Source organism: Thamnophis elegans, chromosome 1 (assembly GCF_009769535.1).
Source record: "Thamnophis elegans isolate rThaEle1 chromosome 1, rThaEle1.pri, whole genome shotgun sequence".
Classification (NCBI taxonomy): domain Eukaryota; kingdom Metazoa; phylum Chordata; class Lepidosauria; order Squamata; family Colubridae; genus Thamnophis; species Thamnophis elegans.
Genome location: NC_045541.1, coordinates 64,300,574 through 64,318,998, shown reverse-complemented (window position 1 = coordinate 64,318,998; position 18,425 = coordinate 64,300,574). Strand labels below are relative to the sequence as shown.

Sequence of the window (18,425 nt, the reverse complement as noted above, 5' to 3'; positions counted from 1 at the left end):
TCTGTGTGTATGCATGCGTGTGCACTCATGCATGTGCTTGCACAAACATTTCAGTAATGACTCCTGGTGACTGTCTGGACAAGCCCCAAAATTTTTCTTGGCAAGGTTTTCAGAAATGCTCTGCAGTTACCTGCTTCCTAAGGCTGAGAGAGACTGGCCCAGGTCATCCAGGTGGCTTCGTGTCTAAAGTGGGGCTAGATCTCAGGGTTTTTCAGTTTCTACCCAGGTGTTTTAATCTGTGGATCTGGAAAATCTAACAACCAGTTAGTTTGCTGATTTTTTCATAACAATTTGCTAGTGGGCAAATTTGTAGAAATCAGATTAATGTATTTCCTACTAACAATATACTTCATAATTTATAATTTTTTTCATCATCTTCTTTTCCTACAGAGAAACCTGTGTGGATGTAGATTTTATTCTCTGATGTTTGTGTTGGAGATTTGACGGAAAGACTTGTTACCTTCATGGCTAACTGTATGTTTGAATCTCTTAACTCCCCTGCTATATATCATCCTGGTTTGAATATACAGTAAGAATTATATCTGAGTTGTGCTTTTTACATTTATATAGCATACAGCCAAAAAAGAAGTGCTTTTTCTTGGATAATTCCAGTCATTCCACAAGCAATATTAAAGATATTAGTTCTTATAATTAGTGAGTATGTTTATTTCGTATGTCATCTTATGTGCTTTTCTGGCTATTTTTTATATTAAAATAAATGTACTAAGTACCTGTACTCTAACTGCATTAATGAAGCAAAGAATAACAAAACACAGCCTCTGAACCAATGATTGCCAACTTCTCCAGGGATCACTGGTAGCCTAAAAAGATTCAAAGATGGCACTTGTATAAGGTCTTCCCTGGCACTCTTATATGGAACATGAACTTACACATGGAGAAAACCTGAAAGTGTAATGGTATCTTAAGTACTTTTTTCTGGTGAGATCAGTTTATCAGGGCAACCTAGTCTACCCAAATATGGGATGGAACAGACTGCTTCTGCATTCACCTTTCAGCCTCAATTCAGGACCCTTTGCAGGCAATCGCTTTCGCACTAAACTTTTTTGTGTTGAATTTATATTTTACCAACAATTTTCTTTGTCAGTAAAATATAAATTCAATGTAAGTTATGTAACGGCATGTTCCCTTCTGAAATTTGCACTCAGTGTACAAAATTCAGGGAAAACATTATACTCCTACTGTTTGAAGTGCAGTTTCCTGGCACAATTCCCGTCTCTGCTCCCAGTTTGGGATACTTAGATTAGTAACATTTGGAAAAAAGATTACATTCTTTTCAAATAGAATGATGTGGCAATAGTCACAAAGGTGCTTTTTCAACAGGCAACTGGACTTTCTTGTTTTTTGTTTTCTTCCTCCCCCTCCCTTTGTCTTTGAAGATATTTTGCTTGTGGCAATAGTATGAACCACACATACTACATACACTTATCTGAAAGGAGGGGGCATGTAGAATTGAATGCATGAAGGCCTCCTCCCATCCAGAGAGGATTCTTAATTGCTTGAAGCAAGTTTTTTTTTTCCTGTTCAGTTGTATCAGATTCTCCGAAACCTCCTGGGCATGTTTTTTTGGGTAAGGTTTTTCGGGAGTGGTTTGCCATTGCCTCCTTCTTAGGGCTGAGAGAGAAAGTGGCTAGCCCAAGGTGGCTTATCTTGGCTTGATTCTATACTTGACCACTGATTATTGGAAGCCCAGGAACAGGAAAGCGGGACGCTGGCAATCAAACTTATGGGTGTACGGTTGCAAGGCTGCAAATGTTGCTTTTGGTGGATATAGAAAATCCACTAGTACAGGTAGGAGGGAGACCCCTTAGACTGAATCCTGCCTGAAGAGTGGAGCATCTCAAGCACTATGTCAGTACACCATCCAGGACACAATCCAATCCCAGAGCAGATTTTCTAGATCTCTGCAGACTCTCGGGCTGAATAAAACTTTAAGGCATTGTCTGTCGGTCAAGGAAATCCAAGTTAATAGGCTTGTCTGGCACCAGCACAATACGGGAGAGAGGCTTCACGTCAGTGCATTGCGGGTCTGGTCTGATCAAGAACTTCTGCATTATCTGGAAGCAACCCAGAGAAAAATTGCACATTATTTCACAGGCTTCCTGTCTGGTTCCACCTTGCCCTACATCAGCGTTTCTCAACCGTGGCGACTTTTAAGTCCTGTGGACTTCAACTCCCAGAATCCCCTAGCCAGCTGGTTGGGGGATTCTGGGAGTTGAAGTCCACAGGACTTAAAGTAGCCAAGGTTGAGAAACACTGCCCTACATTCATTCACATTACATATAGTCCTCGGTGTTCACTTAGTGACCGTTCAAAGTTACAACAGCATTGAAAAAAGTGACACGACCATGCTTCAGACTTATGACCATGGCAGCATCCCCATGGTCACATTTTAAATCCAGATGCTTGGCTATTGACTCATATTTATGACGGCTGCAGTGTCCCAGGGTTATGTGATCCCCTTGTGCAAGCTTCTGATACATTTCTCACTTAGCAACATAAATTTTGGGCTCAATTGTGGTCATAAGTTGAGGACTACTTGTACTGGTATTTATTTCTGACCACCTGCATCACATCATTTTATGTCAAAAGTGTTGCCAGTTGGCAATGTCACGAGAATGATCTTTACCTCCTAAGTCATAGCCACTAATCAATTTATAATTAAAATGGGAGAGTTCCTGAATACATTTTGTTCCCTTTTCTACATCTTCTGGCATAGGGAAATCACTACTTCTCTGACTTTTGCTTTAGTTCTTGAAATGAGGAAGCTAACATAGTATTATTGCAGCCCTTTCTTTCTATCCCAACTACCCACTGAAGTTAAATCTATTACGAAGAGCAATGTGATAGGAAAGAAAGAATGATCAGTCTTGTGAAGACCATGAAGTTATTGGGTTTTCAAATCCACTGCATGCTTGAAGGATTAGATACAGATAGCCCTTGACCTACCTCTACAATTGGGACCAACATTTCTGTTGCTAAACAAGGTGTCTGTTAAGTGAATTGTGCCCAATTTTATGATCTTTTTGCTGTAATCGGTTATTAAGTAATTTAGAGAAGAACAATATAGAAGATGATCAGGAGTTTGGAGGTTAAATCATATGATGAACAGCTAAGGGAACTAGGTGTGTTCAGCCTAATGAAGAGAAGGGGGGGAGACATGATAGCAGACTTCCAGTACTTGTGGGATTGTCACAAGGAAGAGGGTGTAAATTTATTTTCCATAGCACCTGAAGGCAGATAAAGACGCAATGTGTGGAAGCTCATCAGAGGGAGATTCAACTTGAAAATAAAGAGGAATTTACTGATGGTAAGAATAACTAATCAATGGAACGGGTTGCCTCCCAGAGTTGTGGGTGCTCCATTGCTGGAGGTTTTCAAGAAAACACTGGGAAACTATTTGTCTGGAATGGTATAACCTGCCTTAGGCAGGGGGTTGGACTAGAAGACCTTCAAGGTCTCTTCCAGCCATATGATTTTATGATTCTTCTTGCAGTTGTTAAGTGAATCATGCAGTAGTTAAATGAGTCCAGTTTCCCCCATTGACTTTGCTGGTCAGCAGCTAATTGGAAAGGTTGCAAGTGGTGATTACATGGCCTTGGGCTTCTGCAGCTGTCATAAATACATGCCAGTTGCAAGGGCCAGTTGTAAGTCACTTTTTTCACTGCCATTGTAACTTTGAATGATTGTAAGTTGGGGACTACCTGTACTTTTCATCTAACCTACCTTCCACTTTCTGGGAAACAGCTAAGAAATGTACCATATTTTTTGGAGTATAAGATGCACCTTCCGCCGCCACAAAAAAGAGGGTGGAAATATTGGTGCGTCTTATACAGCCACTTTTGGCCTCCCAAAGACCCGTCCCCACATCCCTTTTTTGTGAAAAATGGTTGAAAAACATATTGTTTTTCGCAAAAACAGAACATTTTTGCCTTCCACCCACCCCCCAGAAGCACTCTGCAGGCTTCAGCAGGGCTGGGGGAAGGGAAAATGGCCCCCATTTTGATGAAAATCGGAGGGTTTTGACCTCCCCCTAGCCCTGCTGAAGCTTGCAGAGTGCTCCTGGGGGCTGGAGAGAACAAAAACTTTTTTTTCTTACTTACCTCTTTGAAATCTTGGTGCATCTTATACACATCTTATAATCCGAAAAATATGATATATTTCCCCTACATTAACAGACAGCAAAAGTAGGGAGAAGGGTGGAATTCCTCTGATTTCCCTTGGACAGAAATCAGACTTGAATTCCAGAAATGAAGTTGGAATTTCACTTTATTTTGCAGCCAAGATATCACAGATCGTACAGAAACTGGCACACGTACATTCACACGTAGAAACTACTTACCCTGATAAGAGCCAGGTGCATTTCAAGTTCAGCAATGCGACGGCCCGCACAGGCACGGATTCCATAACCAAAGGGAATGGAACTGAAGGGGTGAGGAGACACCTCTCTCTGATCTCGCAACCAACGGCGTGGCAGGAAACGTTCTGGCTCTGGAAAGTTGCTCTCATCATGTGACATGCCATAGTGAGCCAGTACAAACAGGCTCTAAGCCCAATGGAAAGCACAAAAAAAAGTAGATAAAGGATTTCTTAGTAAGCCAACGGAGATACTGTTTTTTTTCAACAAGGTTCTTCTTCAGGCAGATCTATGATGATGGCAACAAACATGGGCAGAGTGTATATGGGCATCGCTTCATGTGGGAGAGATGATAGAATATTGGCATGTTTACAAGATGCAAATGCAGTAGGCAATTTGCGTCAGTAGGCAAAGAACAAGCTCTATGGTGTATGTGCAACAGGAACAGAGTGTGTGCCTTCAGCAACTATTGGGTATTGGCCAATAGTGAGTTCTCAGATTGCATAACTTACTTTGTATTCCATGGGAAAAAATATATATCTTATAAATAAATAAAATTGCTTTCTAATTTAATCCTTGATCCTTCTATATTCCAACCTGTCCATTTTCCTAGACTTTGCCCACTTCTGCCTAGCATGGACTGACATTCCTAATGATGTTAGAATTCCTAGCATGGACTGCTATTGCAATGATTAGGTTATGTTTCACATTTTTTCTGGTTACTAAGCCCAATTCACTTAGAGATGTCCTGGTTGCAAAATCAATAATACACTAGCACTTACATCCTTCGGGAACCGGTATCCTTGAATGACAACTTCCTTCTCTGCAATAATCCGTGCGTTGGTGGGGACCACAGGATAAAGCCTTTAAAGGGAGAAGTGGCAGATCAGTGGGCAGCATTGCACAGCAGGAAAAAAGTCCCTAATGACCTAGACCAGCGATTGCAATCCTTTGGGGTTTGGCCTGTGTCATAAGGTTCATCCCCTAGGACAGCTTATGACCTTGGACGAGTCACTCATTCTTGTGATAATGGTCCATTGTGGTTGTAATTTGAGAACTATTGGTAGTTTCTTAAAAACCCAGGGTGCGAAACTGCAGTAGCAGCTACTCTATCCTTGATCTGAGGCTAAGACTGCATCCTGCTTCTTTGCTCAACCATAGAGAGGCTCCTACCTGAGAGTCTCCTTGATTATCGCCTTAAGCAGAGGCATCTTGTTGATGTCCTTGGCTTCAGGGACTTGGTCTGCAGGTACCACATTGGCTATTTCCTGGTATAAAGCTTCCTGGATGTCTGGGTTTCTAGCCAGATGATACAAACACCAAGACATAGTATTGGATGTCTGAAAAGGCCAAACAAGAGAGTGAAAGTGATAGGCATCCTCTCTGGGCAGGGGAATGAACATGTATGTGTGACGACATCATCACAAATGCTGGAACTTGTGTCACATATCAGATGCTGGGATGCACATGTATAAAAGCATTTGTATGATGATTTTGCTGTACGTGTGTCATCGCTGCAAATTGTTGTAGATGTATTGCTTGTAAAAATGGTAGCGATCCCTAGCTAGGATCTTGGAACAGATGTAGGTTCTCAGAGCTATCAGGGTTACCGTAGATTGGCAGAGCCAAATTTGTTTCCCAACACTGTATGATAAAGAAAACATGGCAGTTTTCTATACATTTCTCAAAATTAGAAATATATCTGTCCCCCACCCTCCCTTTTTTTTGTTTGCAACAAGCTTCTCTGTTTCTGTTCTCTCTAGTACTCTATCCCAACCTAAAAAGGATTACCAGTAGGTGTGCTTACAAATCTGCTACATACTCTTGCTTGGTTATGATAGGTAAATTTGTAGAGAGTTCCTTTTACAATTGAAGCTTAATCTCTAATTTAGAAGAAGGGTGGGACCCAAATATAATAATTAAATGAAAATGCTATATAAGATATTCAGTGCTAAGACTGGTAAGATTTTTCTAGATATTCACTCTTATTGAAAAGGAAAACAAAAAAGGAATGTTATTCTCAGCCACAGTCAGTTCTTTTGTAACAGCTGATTTTTCCAGACATTTGGGGGAAGGCTCATAGTTTAGGGTAGTTTATACAGAAGAAGCAACAGGTTCAAAATGACATTACTTAAGGTCAGAGAATCAGAAAATGGGTTGGAAAGGCTATCTGGAAACGAGAAAATTACTGCCATTTAAAATGGCCAACAACTGTGTACCACCATGGTTCTTCTGGAGTGTGTTAGTATGAAAGTGTAGTAAATAAAACCGACAATTCAACAAGTAGACATAAAAGTTTTGCATTTGTACAAAATAGTTTCCTATTTAAGTATGCTCTAAAAGAATAATCTTAAACATCTGGTGCAGTCATAGCAAATGTTTGGGCTCAGTGTGTCAAAAATTTGGAAAATGCCTAACTTGACTCTGCTCCCATATTGTACATGCACACACATCCCCCCCCCCAAAAAGATAAACAATTCTATATTGCCCCAACCTCCCCAATCTAAGCCGGCCTGCATTTGATAGGGCAAAAGCTAGGCCTGAAGTAGAGGCCCAGGTCTTGACTTCAGCCGTAGGGCCACTGCTGCCACTCAAAAAGGCCATTTCCTACCATTCCCCATTTCCCTTGCAGCCCAGCCCTCCCCAGGATCTGCCACATAACTGCTTATCTTTACGTGATGTTCTCTTTCTTTTGACAGGCCCCTGCAATTTATCTGAGGTTGCTGTGGGTCGCAAGAGGCTTTGGTCTTGAATCAGCTGTAGAGAATGGTCTCCAAGTGGCTTCTGCAGTCTCAGAAAACTGTGTGAAAGCATGCCCCGTTCTCATAGGATTTTCAGAAGGTACAGAGTCTGTACGACAGCACACTCCATTCTCGTGTAGCCTCTTCAGCCTCAGAAAATCACATGAGAACAGAGAGTGCTTTCAAGAATAGTTGCCAGGTCTTAGTGAACATTGGGAAAACATTGTGGTGTGTCACCTTTGACACTCATGTTATAGGTCTCCATCACTGTTCTAGTGCATATTGAGGCTTTCAAACAGTAGTGTGAGGAATATAGGCTAATCAGCAGGTGACAACGTGCTCAACAACATGACAAGTATTTACCACCACCTTTGCTCCTCAAGCATCAGGGCACCCATATAGGAAGAATAGGAAGTCAATGTCCTACCGTGTCAACACCAGCCAATAGCAGCTCAGTTATGCTTCCATATATCTCTTCATTACTAAGCCGCCCACTGGTAAGCAAGTATGTCAAGTATCCTGAAACTTCCTCACCCCGTTCCAAACGCTTCTCTAAATCCAAAGTCTTCTGATCAATCAGTTTTTTCCCTACAGCATGAAAGAGCTTTGGTTACTGATGGTTCACAATAGTGAGACTAACAAGACAATATCCATTATAATGGACAGGTATTCATCCACTGATTCCTTGGCTATGCAAAGAAGCTTAAAGAAAATACCAATTACCCAAGAGGAACACAGACAAATGTCAGCTCCTTGGATGACATCAAGCTGATTTGAGTAAAAATTCAGAGAGTTATTTTCAAATCCCCAACACTCACGTACCAAAGCCAAAGATAGTATCCCAGCCTTGTAGGTAGCGATTAAAGAAAGGAAGCATGTTCCGTGTCCATTTGGGTAGGAAGGTTACAAAGACAGAATTCCTGAACATATATCCAATAGCATCAATGAATTTTTTTGTTTCAACGGGCATCTGTTTCTCTAGACAGCCAATGCGGGTCTCAAAAAGAATATAGGAGATACCTGGAGGTGGAAAATACATGAGTCATACAATTATGCACAGTGGCAGCCATTAGAAAAAGAAAACTGCTGTCTAGAAATAAATGGGTCAGATAAAGGTGACATGTGGGAAGAGTGCCATTAGTTATAATGAAAGGCATTGCGATTATGTTTCTGATTTGTATAGAAGTACTGAAATGAATGACACTCCAGTAGGCAGGATATACTGTACAGTGGCCATACTGATAATTAGGCTCTGTCTCATGTTAAGACATCTTTCAGTCTAGACTTCCAGAAGTGCTGCATTTCAGCTCCCCTAATGTCCTAGCCAGCAATTCAGATTCATAAATGAAAACAGGAATCTTTACTTGAATTTTATAATAGATTGCTTTGGCTAAATCCCACTGGTCAAAGTTCACCCCTTTTTTGTCTTTGTGGGGATAGAGAATAGAATAGAATAGAATAGAATAGAATAGGAGACAGACTGTATGGATAGACAGACTGTGTGTATCAGAGGTAGTATTCAGCCAGTTCTGACTGGTTCTGGAGAACCGGTAGAGGAAATTTTGAGTAGTTCAGTGAACCAGCAAATACCACCTCTGGCTGCCATCTATTCGCTATCTCCCGAGTCCCAGCTGATCAGATTCCCAGCTGATCAGCTGGGTCTTCTTCTGTTGCCCTGCACAGGAGAACGGAGCTGGAAAGCAGGTTAGTGGGGTGGGGTAGAAATGGGGATTTTGCAGTATCCTTCCCCTGGAGTGGGGTGGGAAGGGAATGGGGATTTTGCAGTATCCTTCCCCTGCCATGCCCACTAAGCCACACCCACAGAATTGGTAATAAAATTTTTTGAATCCGACCACTGGTATGTATGTGTGTGTATACATGCATACACATACAGATGGATCAATGGATGGATGGATGGATGGGTAGACAGACAGACAGACAGACAGACAGATGTGTAGATAGACTGTGTGTATGTATATATGTGCATGTATATATGTGCACACACACACCCATACATACAATGAAATAGAATTTAGACCAGAGATATCTTTACTAGATATTATCCCAGAGAAATTTAAGAAAGGGAATACCTATTTGATTATACATGTAACTACAGCAGCAAGAATCATATTTGCCCAAAATTAGAAATTAAATAAGCTACCAACAGATGAAGAGATAGTAAAAAAAGATATTAGATTGTGCTGAGATGAACAGGTTGACAATGAAAATAAAGGATAAAGAGGAATCGGAGTACTTCAAGACATGGGGAAGATTTTATGATTGGCTAGAGAAAGGAAACTAGAAAAGAAAGTAGGAATAAGATACAGAATCCAGACGATGCACTGTTATAGAAAATGTGGGGAAGAAGAGGAAAACAGAAAAGAAAATATTAAATACATAAGTATATATATATAATAGAGAGATACAAAGATGGGGGGAATATAATTAGGATAGATTCGTGAAGGTAAGGGAACAAGAAAAGATACCAATTATATTTGGGTTTGCTGAAACACCATCCCAAGAAAACATAAACTGAGATCCAAAAGAGACATCTATAATAGAAAAGAAAGAGGGAGAGGAGGACAGAATGAAAGGAAGATGGGGAAAAGAAGAAAGAGGTAAGAAGAGGAGGATGGAAGGGAGAGGAAGAGAAGGAGAGAAGGTAGGTAGGGGAGGAGGAAGAGTAGGAGTAGGAGAAGGGTAAGGGAAGAAAGAAGGGAAAGGAGAGGAGGAAGGAGGAAAGTAGGGAAGGGAGGGAGGGAGAAAAGAAAGGGAAAATAAGGTGGTGTTACAACAGGAGGAAGGGATGGTAAACAAAGCAAACCAAACTGTATATGTATATTATAACCTATAAAATGGAATAACAAATGTATAAGAATGATAAATGTAAAGAAGAAAAATAATTATGTGAATGTATACTTAAAATGATATGTAAGAGAATAAAAAATAAAAATTTTCTTGAAAAAAACCCATACAGACACAAACAGACAGACAGACAGATAGATAAATGGATAGATAAACGATAGATAAATGATAGACAGAGAAACAGTGTAGAAAGACAGTGGGTATGTATGTGTGTGTGTATTTGTATACATATTCACAGACATATACATATGTGTACAGACACAGAGATGGATAGAAAGATAGTGCAACACTCCACGCATCCATCTATCTATCTATTGCAGGGATAGGGAAAAAGAAAATAAAAATCAGGTGGCTGCAGTAATATCACCATGTATCTATACTGTAAAACATGCAAGTAGATCAACTTTCCAGATGGCAGGGAAATGAAAATAATTAGGTTTGGCCATCTGTATTAAAAGGTAAAAATTTTTGTGAGTGACAGATTGGTCTTCCCCCTCTGCCTCACCCAAATTTCAATTCTACATCCATCCAATGTCAACTTAGTCATTTTGTGCCTCTAATGAAGTAAACTGAAGGTTGTACCTTTTAATAAAATGTGTCAGAAAGGAATGTGGTACTGGATTTTTCCTGCTTTTTGGTACAATAGACTAGCCAGTTTTCCTCCTACAACGTCTATAATGAGGAACAGCTTAGCAGGAGAAATGTAATCTTTGCCCTCTACTGCAGTTCTAAACAAAATACTTCTGCATGCAACCTTTTCTCCTGGTGCAACCACAATCCTAAGAAAATGACTCAGTAAACCGTGGTTAAATAAATCATAAGAGCATCACCTACAAGAAACAGCTCAGAAGTAAAAGAACTCATAGTTCATTCCTAGTATCACCACAAGCTATAAACCTACCTTCTAAGGCAAATCGGTACAATAGATTGGCCATATCTTCAACTTTTACTCCAGAGGAACTTTTACTTCTCTCATCTTCAAGGTGCACAATGAGATCAGACACTACTTCATTGATGGAATCTGCATAGAGCATAGCCTCTGAAGGCTTGAGCATCCTCTTGTTCAACACCTGCCGTAGATGGTGCCACTTTTCTCCATCCCTAAGAATGAGAGGTGTTTTGTTAGCCCTTTGAGGTAGTCAGTCCAGGCAGGAAACCAAAACCCTGAATGCTAATACTATCTGGCTCAGCAGTTAAAGACACAGAGTTTGTTAGCTGGGAAGTTGGCAGCCTAGATTCAAGATCTAATTGCTGCACAACAGAGTGAGCTCCAGAGATAGTATTCAGCCAGTTCTGACAGGTTCTGGAGAATTGGTAGCGGAAATTTTGAGTAGTTTGGAGAACTAGCAAATAGGCTGGCCCCGCCCCTGATGCCTCCCAGCCTCCCAACTGATCTTCTTTTGTTGCCCTGAACAGGAGAATGGAGCTGGAAAGCAGGTTAGTGGGATGGGGAGGGAATGGGGATTTTGCAGTAACTTTCCCTGCCACGCCCACAAAGCCACGTCACTCCCACCAAGCCATGCCCACAGAACTGGTAGTAAAAAAATCAAATCCCACCATTGGTGAACCACATAAACACAGAAAATGTCTTTGGACAATGTTGGCTCCCTCAGTCAAGAAACTTAAGATGAGCATCCCACCCTAGAGTTGGACACGGCTGTACAGGGAAATATTTACCTTTACTTTATGGTAAGGTTACAGTAAGAGAATCTTCTTGCATGTCTGAAAGCATCTCTCCCTTCCTTTGTCATTACTTTCCACAGAAGTAGGAAGGGTCAGTTTTGAGATGCTTTATTAAATTACATTTCTGGTTTGGGCTTAGAGTTAGTTTATCAGGGTGTGGTCTGGGCTGCAGCTCTTCCTCCTGTCTTCCTCCTTCAGAGGCTATGCTATATGCAGGTTATGATATTCTCACAGTCCATTTACATATGTAGAGTATGTGTGGAATCAGATGAATTACTAAAATCTATTGGGAGAGTTAACTAGCAGACTTAACTAAACTAGCTAGGTGTGATTAAATCTCTACTTTGTTTATAAGGCTTCTTTTTTACACATACACACAAAAACCTAGAGTTTTTTCTACCTCTGTATTTTTTTATTTTCTAGATATAGTAAGTTTTTCTTCTTTTTCTCTTCAGGGCACCTTTTTCTTAATCAGGTTAGGCTTCTATATATTTTATATAGATGTGTATATGTTTTATTTTGTGAATATATCTACACACACATAAACAAACCCCGCACATAACCCACAAGTTGTGACATTTATTTTAAGGAAAGATTAATTGTAATCTTTTTGAAATTTAAGAAAAAATAACTTAACACACTAGCAATCATATGAGTTAAAATCTAAAATATAGAGGGTGCCATTTGATTAGAAGACATTTGGAGAATTTGCACAGTACTGTTATTTAGATCAAAGATCTACAGTAATGCTAAGACTTACATGACATTTCTGGGGGCGGGGGAGAGTACTATATAAATAATATTTATATCTTATTCCTTACAGATTCAAACCAGCTGCTATGGCTGCACAAATCATGCTCAGGAATTAGCCCTAAGAAGCACAGAGTTTAATTCAGCTTCCCCACAGAAACGAGTTGCTCTCAGTTAATTATGCAAGCATTCTCAGGAGCTAGAATGAAATGTGAGTTGCTCTTCCACATATTTGAAAAACATAATACATTCCGTCACTGCTACGCAGGCTTGATTTCAGTTTACCTAATTTTAGTCATAAATTTAGATTATGTCTTGATTATGATAAATTACTTAAATTTAGATACAATAGTCATTGTACATATGTTGTGCACTGACAAATAAATTATCATGATGATGATGATGATGATGCCTAAGAAAAGGTACATACCTCATGGTACGGGTTGTATTGGGGCTAGCGCTAGTCGATACAGTAATTAGCTTCTTTGAGGCATAGCAATTGATTCATTTTTATTCTTATGTGCAGATTATAGATAAACTTTGGGTGTAGCTACACATCTATGTGAATTCATATTAGAAGTCTGTTTGTTTATTTAATTTCTGGATAGATGTGTGGTAGGTAGCTGCTTGACACTCACTCAGTGAAGGGGCCGTATGATAAGTGCCGTATGTCTCGATGCTCCTTCCATAGGCTCATGTCACTCCGTATTGGGTATTTTCCTTCCTGACGTAACAGCTCCTCTAAGATTTCAGGACTTCCAATGTTAATATTAAGATAAGGACCAATAATAGACTTCCACATGGGGCCATACCGTTTCTTGGAAATGATCTGGAATAGAAAAAGTAATGAAGTCATTTGGAGGCTGTCAAAAAAAAGTGGGATACATTTGTGTGTGTGTGCATGTGTGTAGGTCATTCATTGCTCAGTGGAATAATTGTGTGGAGTCAGTTATTCAGACTGATCCAGTTCTTCAAGCTAGAAATCAGGGGGCGGGCTTGCCAAGGAGAAAACTTATTTTTTCCCTTCACCTGCTTCCTCTCCCTCCCTCGCTCCCTCCCTCCCTCCCCCCCTCTCCCAGCTTTGAAAGAGTGGCAGATAAATTGGGGGTTGAGGTCTGTCAAAACTATTGCCAATCTCAGCAGTGCTAGCTTCCTGTATGGTTTTTCTCTTTCACCTCGTGAAATATGAGTACTGCAGCAAAGTGGGATGCGGGGGGGGGGGGGGGGAGAAACCAGGAAAGAAACAAGAATGAGATGGGAGAGGAAACACGGCTGCTGGCTGTGAATGTCAAGTTCAATACTAAAACAATTGGTTTCTGTTATATGGATGAATGCAAGTGGCAAGTAACACATTTGAAACATTTCTCTTTTGAGTCGCAGGCAACGCCCCCACCCAACCCTTGTAACCAGTTTCTGCACTTGCCTTGTTCCTTTGTCCAAAAACTCAATCTGAGCTGTTTCTAGAATAGAGATGAAATCGATCTGAAGATACACTGAGTTCTCATTTGTATGAAAATTTAATGAAAGAATAACAGATTCCCCAGCCTTCCCCCTTCTCTAGGCAACTTTAATGATATCCAAATTTATCAACGTATATTTCTAGCTAAACACAAGGTTATCGTTTACAAGATGGTTTCATATCAAACTGGGAGTGTAACTAATGCTCTCCAAGGGCAAACCTCCAGGGCCCCGAACAGCGGAGAAACTGGGGCACGACCTTCTGTCTGAGCTGCAAAAGTGGGAGCTCACAACATGGGGTGATGGAAGCCCTATGTCTTCAACCCCAAACCCTTGGATATCTTTACTCTTTGTTCTCTCCTGATGTGGCTGTGCTTAAAAATAAAATCATGTCATGAAACTTGAATTTAAGTGGCCTAATTTTTGGAACAATTCACAAACAGACTCACAAACTAAGCTGTTTAGTTACTACATAGATTCTTAGTAGCTAAGAAAGACACTGGCAGCTTTCCCAAAATAGATGTTTTCTATGAAAACAGCCTTTTTTTTTGTTCCTTGTAATCTGGCAGTTTTACTGTTGATTGAGTTCAAAGGAAGTCCTGGAGCTCCAATGTGTGCATAACCTGTGATGTCAAGAAACCATTATTGTGCCTATCAGATTACGATATTTGTTTATGCTTTGGGTATTCTAAAAACACACAAAGAATCTCCAACCTGGTATTTAATAAACCATAACTATATTGCTGAATTTTTGTTTCAACTTGGTAAATCATGCTTGGCACTTATTTCCCAACAGGAGCGTACTATGGATTCTAGTAGTAAAGCAACTAACTGCATATACTGTTTTTCAAACATGATATTCCCAGCCCATGTTTAGTGCCCTGTCATGTCTTATCTGCTGTGGTGCAATAAAACTGCCTTTTTTTTAATCTGTTAGTTTGGAACCCAGCACTTTAATCTGTACATCTGAACTTCTTGCAACAATCTGCTAGGGAAAGCAGAGAAAACAAATAAAGTTCTGTACTTTAGCTTGTACTCAACCCGGAGAAGACCGAGTGGCTGTTGTGTTTCCCTCCCAAAAATTCGACCAGTGTTCCATCGCTCAGGCTGGGGGGGTCAAATTTTATACCCCTCAGAGAGGGTTCGCAACTTGGGAGTCCTCCTGGATCCACAGCTGACTTTCGACCACCATCTGACGGCTGTGACCAGGGGGGCATTTGCCCAGGTTCGCCTGGTACGCCAGTTGCGACCCTACCTGAACCGGGAGGCTCTCACAACAGTCACTCGGGCCCTTGTGACCTCTAGGCTGGAATACTGCAATGTGCTCTACATGGGGCTGCCCTTGAAGAGCATCCGGCGACTTCAGCTAGTCCAGAATGCGGCCGCGCGAGTGATTGTGGGCGCACCTCGGTTCGCTCACATAACACCTATCCTCCGCGAGCTGCGCTGGCTACCTGTTGATCTCCGGGTGCGCTTCAAGGTGCTACTCACCACCTATAAAGCCCTCCATGGTAGTGGATCTGCGTACTTGAGAGACCGCCTCCTGCCAATTACCTCCCTGCGACCTATAAGATCACATAGATTGGGCCTCCTCCGAATACCATCCGCCAGTCAGTGTCGACTGGCAACTACACGGAGGAGGGCCTTTTCAGTAGCAGCTCCGACCCTTTGGAACGATCTCCCCGTGGAGATTCGTACCCTCACCACCGTCCAGACCTTCCGCACAGCCCTCAAGACCTGGCTATCCCGTCAGGCCTGGGGATCAGATCACAATCTGTCCCCACCCGAATGAAGAATGAATGTTGTGTACTATTTTACTCTTATGTATTGTTTTATGTTTATTGTTTATACCCCCCCTCCCTATTTTATGTAAGCCGCCCTGAGTCCCCGCGGGGAAAAGGGCGGCCTATAAATATTAATAAATACTAAATACTAAATCAGGCTGACAAGCAGCCTGCGCTGACAAAAGAATTCAAATACTTGGTCATATTTCTTGATTTTAAGTGAAATGGCAGATGAAATATTTATTCTGGTCTATCCACTGAGTCCATTTTCTCCCCTGAGAATTCTTCCAATATCCTTTTTGTATAGGGAATAAAAAACAAACAAACAGAAGGCATCTAGTAGGAACTGTTGTAATTAACACATTTTATTAAATTAACTTTTTGTGAACAGCGTCCTCCTGGTTTATCCCTGCCATGAACTAATACTGGTCTTCTGTCATGTTTATATTTAGTGTAAAGGAGGGAAACATTATCTTTTTCTTCCAGTAGATGGTCACATTCCCGGAGGACACTTTCTCTGTCCCATATCAAAAATGCTAACAATGAATAGTACTGAAATCAGAAATGAGGAATAGAATTAGAGTAGAGTAGAGCAGAGTACAGTGGTCCATGTGCCTTTGGCATTTAGTCATGCTGGCCACATGACCACAGAGACGTCTTCGGACAGTGCTGGCTCTTCAGCTTTGAAACAGAGATGAACACCACCCCCTAGAGTCAGGAACAACTAGCACATATGTGCGAGAGGAACCTTTACCTTTACCTTTTTACAGTAGAGCAGAGCAGAGCAGGAATAAGACTAGAGTAGATGAACTCAACCTTTTGCTACTTCTAATTCATACATCTTTCTAAACTCCCTTCCCCCCTTCCAGGTAATGTCTTATCTCCAAGTCCCCAAACACTCTGCAAATGCAAAAGATGAGTTGACTTGCTTTTATGACTTGAGGAGACCATTGGAAATTAGGACACAGGAGCTATACAATTCAATTTTAGAGTGTAACAACAATGGGACCTTTTATTTGCATAACCTATGATGGGTTCAAATTTAGAATGGAAATGAAAAGTAGTGTTGATTATACCCTAGGACATGGGTGTCAAACTCATTGTGTCATGCTGCATCACGTTTAGACATGCTGGCCACATGACCACAGAGACATCTTCGGACAGCGCTGGCTCTTTGGCTTTGAAACAGAGATGAGCACCATCCCCTAGAGTCGGGAACGACTAGCACATAGGTGCAAGGGGATGTTTTGCAACATTTTCCCCATTTGTGGTACCAGGGTGGGCATGGCCTGCTCATGATGCATCTGGGCCACGGGCCGCCAGGCACCCTTGCCCTAGGAGATCCTTCCCCCATATGGTGCCCTTCCGATGTTTAAGATTTCAATCCACTTGCATCAAGATGGCTATTGAATGTAATGAACTCTTGAAAGCATCAGCTGTGGGAAATTTCTCCTGAAGCAATGCTCCACCTCAGGAGAATATAAAGCATCTGCAGATGTAATCTATTTATTTACATTTAATTAGTTATTTAACATGACACACCTCTGAGCAGATACATAAAAGGCTGTGAATCTCACCAAAGATTAACCAAATAACAACAACAACAACAACACCACCATGAGCTGGGATCACCCCGAAGCAGCGAAAACAAAGCTCCATTCTTTGCTGAACTCTTAGTGCTCCAGCAGCACCCAGCGTTCTTCTGGGGCTGGTTGTCGCCTGTTTGCGTTTTCCAACCAGCAATCATTTGGCTGGTTCGCTCATCTCCAGAAAGCCGTGCAGCCTTTTTGGCTACTTGAGACCAGCGACGTAGGGAAAGAGCTGTTCTCTCCAGAGGTCTCCCCACTCCCCCCCCCCCACTGCCCCGGAGACTTCCCCGGTGGCCTCATCACCTGAAGTTGGTGCGTGTGCAGCAAGTAGCCTCTCACGAAGTGCCAATAGAGGGTCTCAAGGGACCCCATCCCGGGCAACTCCTCCGGCCCCTTTAGCCGCTCTTCATGCCGGGGAACCGAAGCTGCCTCCGCAGCGCTGGAAGTAGCCCTCCAAAGGGGAGCCGGGCGGAATACTCCGGGTGGCGATTGCAGGCAGCGCCCCAATCTCCCGGCAAAGCTGCTCCATTTCACCATAGCGCGGCTGGATCGGCTAAGCAGAGAAGGAAAGTGGAAAAACAGTAAAGGAAGTTAACTTCCAGCCAAGCGCGGGAGGAGCTGTCCAAAGACGTAAAAGTGGAGAGAGAAAAAAAGAAGCGGGCGGACCCAGTTAAGTAATAACCATCGATTCTTCGTGGACTCGCTTTCCCAAGAGGCCGTGGGCGGGCGATTCAGGGTCAAAAACACCCTTCCCCGCCCATCACCTGTCGGATCCAGAGATACGGAGATAAGATTGCGTTCGGGTTGTTTTGAATCACGACGTCCTGTTCTACCAGTTGCGGAAGAGTCTGCAAGGCTGGGATCACACGAGTTTCTACCCGGGATCAGAGCAAAGGCGACTCTGACTATACCTTCCGATCAAACTCCCCTCCCGGTTCCTTCCTGTCAGCCAGTGGAGGGACAATTCGCATTGTGGGGCAGCCGAAAAGTTCGTATTGTCCTGGCAAATCACATTGAGATTCTAGGCTACCTTCGGTTTAAAGTGGATGAGAAAATTGTAGCAAAACAAACCGAAGGAGCAGCACAATTCAGCATCTTAATCCCGAGTCGCCTCTCCGGACTGAAGCAAAACACTCCTGCCGCATTTGTCAATGGAAAGATGCTTAAAAGGTTCCTCACG

The 18,425-nt window shown here is 41.9% G+C and overlaps 1 protein-coding gene across 1 annotated transcript; it reads right to left on the bottom strand.

Moving 5' to 3' along the window:
* Positions 1–645: 645 nt before the first annotated feature.
* LOC116508810 (sterol 26-hydroxylase, mitochondrial) lies at positions 646–17,898 on the bottom strand. Its single transcript, XM_032217555.1, has 9 exons — positions 17,549–17,898; positions 13,053–13,243; positions 10,883–11,082; positions 7,939–8,136; positions 7,544–7,704; positions 5,549–5,715; positions 5,158–5,239; positions 4,361–4,564; positions 646–2,075 (listed from the first exon to the last, which is right to left on the bottom strand). Exons 1-9 carry the CDS (start codon positions 17,780–17,782, stop codon positions 1,950–1,952), a joined length of 1,563 nt encoding a protein of 520 aa, XP_032073446.1. The 5' UTR covers positions 17,783–17,898; the 3' UTR covers positions 646–1,949.
* Between the last annotated feature and the right edge of the window lie 527 nt (positions 17,899–18,425).

Bases quoted from the DNA above. Each gene is read 5' to 3' on its own strand.
- LOC116508810 (XM_032217555.1), bottom strand. From the start codon at position 17,782: ATGGTGAAATGGAGCAGCTTTGCCGGGAGATTGGGGCGCTGCCTGCAA. The intron at 13,244-17,548 runs GTGATGAGGCCA...TTTCTATTCCAG, and splicing joins TGCACACGCACCAACTTCAG to ATCATTTCCAAGAAACGGTA. The intron at 5,716-7,543 runs GTAGGACATTGA...TGGCCTTTTCAG, and splicing joins TATTGGCTGGTGTTGACACG to ACATCCAATACTATGTCTTG.